General features: G+C 38.7%; 2 protein-coding genes across 4 annotated transcripts in view; one reads left to right on the top strand and one right to left on the bottom strand.

Annotated features, from left to right (window-relative positions):
* Positions 1 to 12,437, top strand: part of LOC116467287 (uncharacterized) — a 135,144-nt gene that overhangs the window by 100,310 nt on the left and 22,397 nt on the right. The gene's annotated exons all lie outside the window — the stretch shown is intronic.
* Positions 7,054 to 10,736, bottom strand: KCNRG (potassium channel regulator). Its single transcript, XM_058437906.1, has 2 exons — positions 10,108 to 10,736; positions 7,054 to 7,321 (listed from the first exon to the last, which is right to left on the bottom strand). Exons 1-2 carry the CDS (start codon positions 10,683 to 10,685, stop codon positions 7,204 to 7,206), a joined length of 696 nt encoding a protein of 231 aa, XP_058293889.1. The 5' UTR covers positions 10,686 to 10,736; the 3' UTR covers positions 7,054 to 7,203.

Raw genomic sequence — 12,437 nt, 5'->3', positions numbered from 1 at the left:
GCTTATATCAATTATGAAAGTCAATGACTGAAATGTGTTAATACTCTTAAACCTTACCTTCTCTTAATAAAACCAAGATCTTTCCCAGTATTAGGCTAAGGGAATGAAATTGAGAACTTAAAGTCCAAATAATTCAGTCAGTTAAAACTTCGTAAAATTGACATGGCTTTAATTTCTCAAATGGAAAGCAAGTAATTGAATTGAGGGAAGTGTGCTAGTCTCCAGTTTCAAGAAACAGTACAGCACAAAGACCTGGCATTCTAGCCGAAGAGCTGTAATAATAAACAGAAATTTGAAAACCAGGAAGACAAGTTTTCCAAGAGTGCAACTGTGGCATTTCAAAGGAGATTTAACAAGAAATTCCGGAAGATGGCCAAAAATAGGTTTAGATAATTGAGATTCTTTATTTGAATACTTGTTTTTGATGGAGAAACATACTTAAGAGGAAATGAAGGTTCTGTCTAAGGTCTGAAACTTTTTCTCACCCTAAAGCAGGTTTGCTTCTGAAGAAAACTATTAGCAAAAAAAAAATCAAATAGGAATTCAGTGCTGCTTAGATTGTAGGAGTTTAAAAAGTGACCAATGCAACCATTTTTAGAAAATTAATTGAAAGCAACTATTTTTGTTTTCTAGGAGCAAAACCTTGTTTTCTAGGATTCCTATTTGTAAAGTATCACTGTTTACCCAGTTATTACTTGCCATGAAAAATAGCCTCCCAGCATCAGACAGAAATACAATGTTACTCTACATCTTTGTTTTTTTTATTCTAGTCATAAAACAGATTCTGAAATTGATTTTTAATATGGTCTATTTTAATGATATGTAAGGAAACCTAAAATGTTAATCTGCATTTCAAATTAGCCTTGTAAAACCTCAGTAATATGTCTTCTGGATATATCAGGATCTTTTGGGCCATTTTACCTTAATTATTGAACCATTTGATTAATCCAAATTCAGTAAACTTATGACCTCAAATTGGGTTACCCAGAACTAGGAATATTTCTATATTCCATCCTACTTACATCTGATTTACATGCCTGGTCTGCTAACTTCTCCTTTCTTTTCTTGACTCCTAAGTTATGGAGGTAAGTGAAGATTTACTATCAATTATAGTCATGTGACACTCATTTTGAACTTATATTCTCTTAGTTTTTTTAATTGTTAAGCATTCTGGTAGCATTACGTTGTTCTTAGCAAATTAAGTATATCCCAGTTTTAACTGGACTATTTTACTCTGCTTAAACATACAATTTTGTATAATTTGCAACAAGTTTATATCCCCATATGCATCTATATTTTCATCTCCTTTCCATATGGCATTACCCAAGTAAACCTTTTTTGTCTTTAATGGAGTCTCATTTCTTCGCCGAGGCTGGAGGGCAATGGCGCAATCTCAGCTTACTGCAACCTCTGCCTCCCAGATTCAAGCGATTCTCCTGCCTCAGCCACCCCAATAGCTGAAATTGCAGGTGCCTCCCACCACACCTGGCTAATTTTTGTATTTTTAGTAGAGACGGGGTTTCACCATGTTGGTTAGCTTGGTCTCGAACTCCTGATCTCAAGTGATCCTCCCACCTTGGCCTCCCAAAGTGCTGGGATTACAGGCGCGAGCCACCACACCTGGCCCCAAGTAAACTTCTAATTGAAAATATTCTGGGGTAGTTTCTGTAATCTGTAACTTGAGTCAACTCTTTCAGATTGTATTATTTAAATTATCCTCATCCATCTCTGAATCTACTATAAATCTTGTTTTTCCAGGCATCTATTCACTGAGACTATAGTTTCCAAATGTTTCAGTTCAGCTCACTTGAGCTTGTTAGATGCCCACCACTGTAGGGGAGTATGACATAGACCACTATAGCACAGTCTCAGTCCTCATCTTAAAAGAACTCATGGAACCTTAAACATTGCAGCCAGATTTCCTTGGAGGTCTCTTATTACAAAAAGGGTAGACCAGGTGCAGTGGCACACGCCTGTAATCCCAACACTTTGGGAGGGTGAGGTGGAAGGATTGCTTGAGCCCAGAAGTTTAAGACCAGCCTGGGCAACATAGTAAGACTTCATCTTTACAAAAAGAATTAAAAATTAGCTAGGCATGGTGGCATGCACTTGCAGTCCCAGGTACTCAGGAGGCTGAGGCTAAAGGATAGCTTGGGCTCTGGATTTTGAGGTTACAGTGAGCCATGATAGCACCACTACACTCTAGCTGGGTGACAGGGTGAAATCCTGCTTAAAAAAAAAAAAAAAGGGTAAAACAAATCTCTCCTATTTGGCCTCATACTCATGAACCTGAAGAAATTCACATTCTTTCCAGAAGTGTTATGAGATGATGAATAATAATATGAAATGAAACAGTTAATTGGCATGTTTTACCCTACTGATAAAAAGCCATTTGTTTAATAAAAAGCCATTTGCTTTAATTATTTCTGGATTTTGAGGTGTTGGTGTGAAATCTGAAGGTACAGAAGACTACCTACCTAAAAGCCTTGGGTGGTTAGACAAGTCTTAAACACATTTTAGTTTTGGGAGCAAGGTCCTATTTATTTTGCTACATGTTTAGTTCTGTTTTTATTCTGTGCCATGCTTAATATCATTTTCCATTTTCACCCATGTAAGATTTTAGCTTTTTATCCATGAAAATATTTTTGTGATTGGATCTCATAGTTTAGTTAAATATTAAGGTATTTTCGATGATGAGGTGTTTTGATAAAATTTGTATTTTTCATTTATAATAGGCCCAACAGAAATCCTTTTTTTTTTTTTTTTTGAGACAGAGTCCCGCTCTGTCACCTAGGCTGGAGTGCAATGGCATGATCTCGGCGGAGGCTGCAACCTCCGCCTTCCAGGCTCAAGCAATTCTCCTGCCTCAGCGTTCCGAGTAACTGGGGACTACAGGCACGTGCCACCATGCCCAGCCAATTTTTGTAATTTTTGGTGGAGACAGGGTTTCACCATGTCGGCCAAGCTGGTCTCCTGACCTCAAGTGATCCACCCACCTCAGCCTCCCAGAGTGCTGGGATTACAGACGTGAGCCACCTCGTCCAGCCAGAAATCCTATAAATCTTGAGGTATAGTTCTACAGCAAAGCCGGTAATTGTGATTTTTGGGTTTTTTTGTTGTTGATGTTGTTTTTAAATCATAGAGAGATGGAGGTCTCACTCTGTTGCTCAGGCTGATCTCGAACTCCTGAGCTTAAGGATCCTTCCGCCTTGACCTCTCAAAATGCTGGGATTGGCCGGGCGTGGTGGCTCACGCCTGTAATCCCAGCACTTTGGGAGGCCGAGGCGGGCAGATCACGAGGTCAGGAGATCGAGACCACGGTGAAACCCCGTCTCTACTAAAAATACAAAAAAATTAGCCGGGCGTGGTGGCGGGCGCCTGTAGTCCCAGCTGCTCGGAGAGGCTGAGGCAGGAGAATGGCGTGAACCCGGGAGGTGGAGCTTGCAGTGAGCTGAGATTGTGCCACTGCACTCCAGCCTGGGCGACAGAGCAAGACTCCGTCTCAAAAAAAAAAAAAATGCTGGGATTATAACCACTAGGCCCAGCCCAGTACTTATGTTTTTTACTAGGTCATTGATATTCCAGAAATCTAAGTATTTTTAGTAATTTTAAAATGTCCTATCTTTATTTCTGAGCATTTGTTTAAAAATGCTAAGTCTGATGCCACATTGCTGTCTCCCATGGATCCTTTGGTTCCAGGAAGGTAATACAATTTCATAAATTTATTTTTGAAAATGTCCTCACAGTAGCTTCTGCATTGCTAAACTTGCCATTACAGCCAACTTCCCTAGCAGAGGAAAAATAGCAGTAGAATGTAAGAGATTGAGTGCTCTTAGCAAATCTTTTATTACCCCAGCGTAGTCTCTAGTAGTGTAATTCTCTACTGATGTGAACATTTCTATTACTTATGATGGAGAATCAGTACAAAAGTTTATAAAGCAAAGCTGAAGTTTGTCACTTGTATATGGTATAAAGGACAAATTAGAAACAGATTATGATTTCCTAAACCATGTATTTCTCAAGCTGCTTTCTTGTGACCATTTTATACTACTTCAGGCTCCTGATTTCAAATACATTTTTAAAGCACCTAAATAGGCCAGGCACAGTGGCTCACACCTGTCATCCCAGCACTTTGGGAGACTGAGGTGGGCGGATCACCTGAGGTCAGGAGTTCGACTCCAGCCTAGACAACATGGTGAAACACCATCTCTACCAAAAATACAAAAAATTAGGTGGGCGTGTAGTCCCAGCTACTCAGGAGGCTGAGATGGGAGGATCGCTTGAGCCTGGGAGATGGAGGTTGCAATGAGCTGAAATCGCACCACTGCACTCCAACCTGGGTAACAGAGTGAGACCCTGTCTCAAAAAAAAAAAAAAAAAAAAAGCAGCCTAAATTAATCTTGACTTTACCATACCCTAAGAACTCTTTGTAATTACAACTTGCATATTAAATCCAAGAGTAAAATTAAGCATTAGAGCTCTTTTTCAGAAGAGATTTGTAGGGAGAACTTCTAATCACTTATAAGGTAAATTATTGAGGTTCAAGAATCATAAGCTAAAATCTTGGTGCCTTGGCTAGGCATGGTGGCTCACACCTGTAATCCCAGTGCTCTGGGAGGCCAAAGTGGGAAAGTCACTTAAGGCCAAGAGTTGGAGACCAGCCTGGACAACATGTGAGACCTTGTCTCTATAAAAAGTAAAAAACAATTACCCTGGCATGGTGGTATGCGCCTGTAGTCCCAGCTACTTGGGAGGCTGAGGTGGGAGGATCACTTGAGCCCAAGAGTTTGAGGCTGCATGAGTTATGAATACACCAGAATTCACTACAGCTTCCAACTCCTGCACTCCAGCCTGGTGACACAGTATTATATAAAGAGTATTAAATAAATAAGTAAAATATTTGGTGCCTTGTCAGAAATGAAACTGTGATTGATAAAAACATGCTGGGGCCAGGCATGGTGGCTCACGCCTGTAATCTCAGCACTTTGGGAGGCCGAGGTGGGCGGATCACGAGGTCAAGAGATTGAGACCATCCTGGCCAACATGATGAAACCCCATCTCTACTAAAAATACAAAACTTAGCCGGGCGTGGTTTCACATGCCTGTAATCCCAGCTACTCGGGAGGCTGAGGTAGGAGAATCACTTGTACCCGGGAGGTGGGGGTTGCGCTGAGCCGAGATCGCACCTTTGCACTCCAGCTTGGGCGACAAGAGTGAAACTCTGTCTAAATAAATAAATAAAATACTGAAACGTAAGTGGGAGGTCCAACTATTTATTTATTTACATATAATATTTCTACATATTTATGGGGTACATGTGGCATTTTTTGCATGCATAGAATGTGTAATGATCAAGTCAGGGTACTTAGGGTATCCATCAGTTTAATCAATATTTTTTTTTTTTTAGACAGTCTTCCTCTGTCACCCAAGCTAGTGTGCGGTGGCGCAATCTCAGCTCATAAGCATTCATGAAGAAGAGAAAGGAAAAGATGTATTGAAGGTAGAACATATACCAAAGCACCAAGTACATGGAGTTGTCTAGAGAGCAGCAAGCATTATGGCTTAAGCACAGTTGGCGCCTGGTTGCCCAGAGATGGTATGGCAGCAGATGAAGCCAAGAGTTAGGCTGAGTATAGATTTGGCTAACATGTATGCCCTAAATATGTAATGAAACAAGAAAAATGGCAATTTCTCTTTAAAAGAGAATAGACAACTTCATTTCTTTATCTGAGATTGCTCTGGTATGATGATAGTCTCTGGTTTTGGTGTTTCATTCATGATGAGCACTTCAGGGCTTTTTATCCTTTCAAAGCTATAGCATTCAGTTTTGTCTTCAGAGGATACTGTTCTAGTGCTGACCAAATGAAAGCCTTTCTTTAATAAAGTGTCAGTAAGCTGAGGACATTTGTTCCGTGGGCCAATTTTCAGTTATCAAGTTTTATGGAAACATACCTAGGACACACAAAAAGAAGCTTAATTATAAAGCATCCCTTTAATAACTAGCAAAACTATACACGTAAATTTGACTTACAAAGGCATCATACCTTCTCAAGACAGATTTTTTTTTTGAAATTTCATTTACAAATCCAAATCAGTAATTTTTTTTTTTTTTTTTTTTTTTTGATTCGGGGGTTTACTTTTTTTTTCAGGCCGGGGGGTGGTGGTGTGATCTTGGCTCACAGCAACCTCCGCCTCCCAGGTTGAGGCGATTCTCCTGCCTCAGCCTCCTAAGCAGGTGGGATTACAGGCGCACACCACCATGCCCAGCTAATTTTTGTATTTTTAGTAGAGATTGAGTTTCACCATGTTGGCCAGGCTGGTCTCAAACTCCTGACCTCAAGTGATCCACCCATCTCGGCCTCCCAAAGTGCTGGGATTACATGCATGAGCCACCATGCTAGGCTGCCAAATCAGTAATCAGGTGCTGAAAATCGAGACCTTGCTGTGATTTTGAAAGTCATTTCAATTCCATATTTAGAAGTAAACCAACACTCATCAATTTGAGAGATCACTTTCTAAAGAAAACATTTGATCAAACAATTGTCTTAATTCTTTATATAACTAATTCCAATTTTGTTTTGAATTTGCTACTTTCTATTTAATTAGTTGATTGAATCAAATATTTTAATAAATGCTGTGCACTTACAATTTCCCCTCCAGATCTAATCTTATCAGTTATTAGCACTGACATTATGGATTTTCCTTTGTGACTTACTCCTATCAAATTTACCTTTAAGTGAAATTTTGCAGATATGAAATGTCAAGATTTTATTAACACTTTTTACGCAATAACTCTCCATTGTCAAAGAGCACAACTTGGGGTCAAAAGCCTCTGGAGTGGAAAGAGCAAAATCTTCTATTCACTGAGGTGCTCCACAGAACAAATGCAGTACACAGAACCAATTCAAGAAAAATGCACATGAGGAGGCGGAGCTTGCAGTGAGCCAAGATGGCGCCACTGAACTCCAGCCTGGGTGACAGAGCGAGACTCCGTCTCAAAAAAAAGAAAAAAATGCACATGAACTTTTCAGATTAACTATCTGTTGGCTTTAATAATGTCAGCATAGGCTGGGCGTAGTGCCTCACGCCTGTAATCCCAGCATTTTGGGAAGCCGAAGCCGGTGGATCACCTGAGGTTGGCAGTTTGAGACCAGCCTGACCAACATGGTGAAACTCCGTCTCTACTAAAAATACAAAAATTAGCTAGGGGTGGTGGTGCATGCCTGTAATCCCAGCTACTCGAGAGGCTGAGTCAGGAGAATCACTTGAACCCCAGAGGCGGAGGTTGTGGTGAGCCGAGATCACGCCATTGCACACCAGCCTGGGCAACAAGAGTGAAACTCCATCTCAATAATAATAATAATAATGTCAGCATAACACATCTGCATGGATACAGCTTTATGACTCCTTCCTTATCTGCCATCAAAAATGTTTTCATAAAACTCTTTGTGTCCTCCCACCATTAGTTTATGAGATGTGAAGAAAAAGCTAACTTAGATTAGTTCAGGCAGAAACCTAAACTATCTGTAGTTTTAAGGGATAAAATGATGCTTGGGGACATCCCTAACCTTCTTCTAATGATCATGCTTGAAGTAGAGTGGTTTTTGTAGTTCACATTTAGAAACTCATTCTAAGCAAAGAAACCAATAGTAAAATCTAAGCATTACCAAACTACAAAGCACATCTCAAAAAATGTTTATTATGTTTGATACAACAGATTCTCAATATTAGCAAATCATTCCACTTACCCCCAAGCCCCAGATCTTGACTGTACAGTCTAAAAACATTTGTCAAAGAGAAAAAATGTTACAGAACATCTCATAAAAGAATTAAGATACAAATAGTATATACAGATAGTAGATTGTAACAAAGTGGAATGTACTTGCAAGAAATCACCTAGCTAAAATACTTGATTCCCTATGAGGACAAACTGAAAAATAAAATATTTCAAGCACACAAAGAAAGGACAGAATAGGGGAAACCAATGGGAAATAGAAAGTCTAAACTTATTTTTAAAATTTAAAAGCAACTACACTTTTCCATTTGAGCCAGTTCAAAAAGGAGAAGTCAAATAAAGACTCTAGAATCCTGTGACCAACTATAACTTGAGCTTGAAAACATGAATGGCATCTGAAAGATGCAAGCCAAGTATTTCTAGTACTATGACCTTGAGAGATAATAACTGAGCAACCTGCTAGGTTAACCTTGAAGGTTAAATCATATTGATAGAACAAACTGAATAAGGTGAATGATACACCAGACAATTAGGCACCAATTATGCTCACTTCTCTATTTTCCAAACCTACCAAAAATATCTGAATAGACAGATTCAGACCAGGGAGCGAGCAAAAAATAAAAATGATTGCTAATTAGGCAATTATATACTAAAAGTGGGCCTTTTAAGGCCAGAGTTTTCATCCCAATCACCAGAGATCCCCATAATGTCACTGTATTCAGATTGGCTATCTCTACTTTTAAATTGGCACTGTCTAAAAATTCACAAACATTTATGGAATGGAAAAAATTTTGAGCTTCAAACAATTGAATACCATTTGGTGATGCAAGAAAATGCTAATTTTAAAAATAGCTTCTGATTTTGGAATTAAGGAAGTCCAAATATAATGTTTTCTCACTTTAAAATGGAAAAAACTTTTGTGCTGTTTCTAAAACACAAACACAACATAAAAAGGGAAAACCATTTGGCACTGTGTACACACAGGAACATCCCAGTTTTAGTTTTTAATCATGTTTTTCAAGGTAACAATTACTTTCTCCAAATGCATGGTTTTTAAAGAGTATTTCGTATTTCCAGGACATCTTCTTTTGACCTAGTGTGTTTCTTCTTAAAAATCCATGACAGTTTTTTCTCTAGGTTTCTGACTTTTTGAAGCATGATCCCCAAAGAGGTCATAATCACTCAAATTTTAAAAACCAAAAAATTTTTCATTTTTGTTAAAGTATCCCATCAATGAAAATAAAGTTGTACAGAGGTTTGAGATAAAGATAAGGTATTAGATTTTCTTCACAATCAGCCTACTAGCTTCACTGGCTCTCTTTTCTCAAAATGACATTTCAACCTCTTTGGAAGGACAGGAAGTTATAAAATGTAAACACTTAAGAATTGTCATACTCAGTTATACTACCTAGTGTCCTCCAGTTGGTAAGCAAAACCAAGGAGTGTGTCATTAAGAGAGAGAGACACTGTTATCCTTCCTGTTGGCTACTGCTGAAGTTAAGAAAATATCTTAAAATACGCCTACGTTTACCACAAAAAAAAGTATATTTTAAATGATACCAATGAAGAACACATGCAGGCTTTTCTTTTCCTCCTAAAAATTAAAGCCAGCTTTCACAGTTGGTAAAATAATGGTAGGACAGCATTAAGACATTTTACGGGGGGAAAAAATGTTTGTGACAGCAGAGTGGAAATCAGCGTTAGGATCCAGCCAAGAACAACAGAGGGAGTAAGTGAAGAATTGACTCAGGAGCAACTACCCTTAACATACTGACAGCCTATCCCAATATTTTGAGTTGTTTAAGAGCCAAGGCTGTAACAGGATACCAAATTTGCCATGAGATATATCTGTCTGTAAGGGTGTTTAAAAATAAAGTCAGCTGAAGGAAAAACAGTAGTTGAATCATAAGAACTGAAAGAACAAATTATATAGTGTGTAAGGAACTCAAGAGAAACCAGTGAGCGAGACTTGACTTTATGTGAACCACTGAAAGAATCTCTTAAAAATAAGGCAATTCTGTCTTCAGGAAAAAAAAAATGCAATTCTTTTCTAAGTCAAATTCATTAGCAATGGAACATAATATATAAAATTATTTTCTCCCATGATTTGAATGTCCATAGTCTCAGTTTTTTCTGGGCAGTCTTCATTTATTCCTTTTGTCCCACCTAATAATAGCCCCTTTCACTCTAAAAAGTATCCCAGTTTGGAAAATAATTATTTGGTCATTCTACCCAACTCCACTGATTACTCCAAAACATTATTTTGAAGAATCATCTTTTCCAGGAGAAGTTACAGCCCTGAGGAACTTCAAGTTTTTAGAGAAAACATCACAAACTGGTATACAAGAGAAATACTGCAAAGTACAAAATACCTGACTCCAGTTTGGTTATCAGTAGTGCTGTCAGAACCACACTGGAAAACCAGGTCATGGTAAGAAGGTCTTTGTGGAGGCAGTGGAAGTAAGGTCATCTGAGGAGGGAAAGAGTTACTATTCCAGGTCGGCGCTGAAGGTTGTTCTGTAAACACTGTAATCCTCCCAGTTAACATCTCAATTGTTTTCCTGCAAGAGCCAAACACCCTGAAAAAAGCTTGAGTGTTCCGGCTTAGGAAATGCACTTCCACAAGAGCAGGTCTTGGCTGTAGCAGGTATGGGTTTAAGAGATCAACTAGAGAATGAAGTTCATAGAAAAGAGCCTCTCTCTGAAGCCTAAGATAGTCTGAAAAGTCAGTGGGTAATAAAAGCTGGTGAGTTCTCAAAAAATCTAAGATGAAACTAAATAAATCACCATCTCTGTCTACAAAAATCTGGTCACCAACCATCTTGAATTCTTGGTCTCTGCCATCTAACATGCATGCCAACCGAGAAGCAGGAAACTGCTTTATCATAGAAAACCTTGTCGTGAATATCTTCCCTCCCAAATTCAAAGTGACCAGTTCCGGACTACTCATTCTTCCCTCACTTCAAACTAGAGGCTACTACCATCAGCCACACTTAGGAAATCAACCTATAACCATAAATGTTGCTAGTTATACATGATTATACAACGGAGGGGAGGGAAGAATAACAAAAACCAGACTTAGATTCCCAGGAAACTAAGGTAAATAGCGTATCCATGGCTGTGTTTGCAAATTAGAGTTGCCTGGGAACTTGCAGTATACAAAATGAAAAAGCAACAGATGAGGAACTAAGTAGTTTAAGGAAAACTGCCAATATATCTGAAGATAGACATCAAATAGATCCCTTTCCTGTCTTACATTTAAAAAATTATCCATGAAAACCTAGTAAAACTATATACATATATAATTTTTTAATTACTGGGAGGGGAAAAGCATTCTCCCTCCCCATACCTGTCTACCACACAGAGGCTAGACTTAAACATTTTTCTTAATTTCTTATGATCTCCTTAGCAATTTAGTGGCTAAATCATGAATTACATGTCAGGAACAAGACAGCCATTACCTCGCCTGGCAAGCTCAATTTGACTATTCTCATAGCTAGAAGGAAATCATTTCTTCTGTGCTTTAAATTTAGTTGCCGCCTTTTATCCTGTCCCCATTTTCATTACCTCCTCTCAACCAAATTAAAGGAGGACTGAGGTAAAGATCTCTTATTTTCAGAAAGTCTATTCCACTTAATGGGCTTTCAAGGAATATCTTACTCTATGACAGAGATAAGGCAGACTAGAGAGCAGTTATAAGGTTACTTCTTTGTTATATGAATTCTAAGCAAGGTGAGTTTTTTTATTCCATTGAGAGGGTATCTTTATCTCATGTGAGCAGACAACAGCATTAGTGTTCAGCTGATTACTTTGTACTTTGTAATAGCTGACAGACTGTTTTATCTGTTGTCAAATTAGTCTTAACTACACTAAACATTCTTTCTGTAAGCAAGTGGATTGGTTTGGTTGTACACTTGCCATCTTTGGAACAAAATAACACATAGCTGCCAGAATAAAGGTAGTCTTCCCATTTCCTGCTCTTGCCATGTGTTCTATATATACATATATATGTATATATATGTATGTGTGTGTGTGTGTGTGTGTGTATAGATATATATATATATTTTTTTTTTTTTTTGGTCGAGACTGGGTCTCGCTATGTTTATGAAGCTGGTTTCGAACTGGAACTTCTAGCCTCAAATACTCTTCCCACATCACTGTCCCAGAATGCTGAGATTATAGACATGAGCCACCATGCCCAGCCACCTGATCCTTTTTTTTTAATCTATCTATGCTTTTGCTTGCATAGCCACTTAACATTTCTAGTTGATCATCTTTGGTGAAAACTACAAAAACAAAGGAGAAAAGGGCAGATTGAAAGCTCCACTCTCCTAAAAATGTAAACTTATAACAAGAAAATGCCAGGTTGTGTATGTACCATTCACATTTTGGTGATAATTAACTCTCTGTAGAAAGTTTTGGAAATCTAATTAATTAGTACCTTCAATACCCCCAGTTGTCTCCTGCACACGTGTGTGTGTGTGTGTGTGTGTGTGTGTGAAATCTTCTACAATATCTTTCCTTTTTTAGAGCATGTTCACTGTCAAAAAGGTGCTTTAAGAGTAGTCTTTGGCCGGGCACGGTGGCTCACACCTGTAATCCCAGCACTTTGGGAGGCCGGGGCAGGCGGATCACGAGGTCAGGAGATCAAGACCATCTTGGCTAACAGGATGGTCTTGAGAGACAGTGAAACCCTGTCTCA

This window comes from Hylobates moloch, unplaced genomic scaffold (assembly GCF_009828535.3).
Source record: "Hylobates moloch isolate HMO894 unplaced genomic scaffold, HMol_V3 SCAFFOLD_4, whole genome shotgun sequence".
Lineage (NCBI taxonomy): Eukaryota > Metazoa > Chordata > Mammalia > Primates > Hylobatidae > Hylobates > Hylobates moloch.
The sequence above is the reverse complement of the archived record's forward strand: the minus strand, read 5'-3'. Positions and strand labels throughout refer to the sequence as shown.

What these genes read in the sequence shown, in the direction of transcription:
- KCNRG (XM_058437906.1), bottom strand. Translation starts at nt 10,685, where the DNA reads ATGAGTAGTCCGGAACTGGTCACTTTGAATTTGGGAGGGAAGATATTC. An exon ending in GATAACCAAACTGGAGTCAG is followed by an intron (nt 7,322 to 10,107) that starts GTATTTTGTACT and finishes CTTGTTGCCCAG; the next exon opens with GCTGGTGTGCAATGGCGTGA.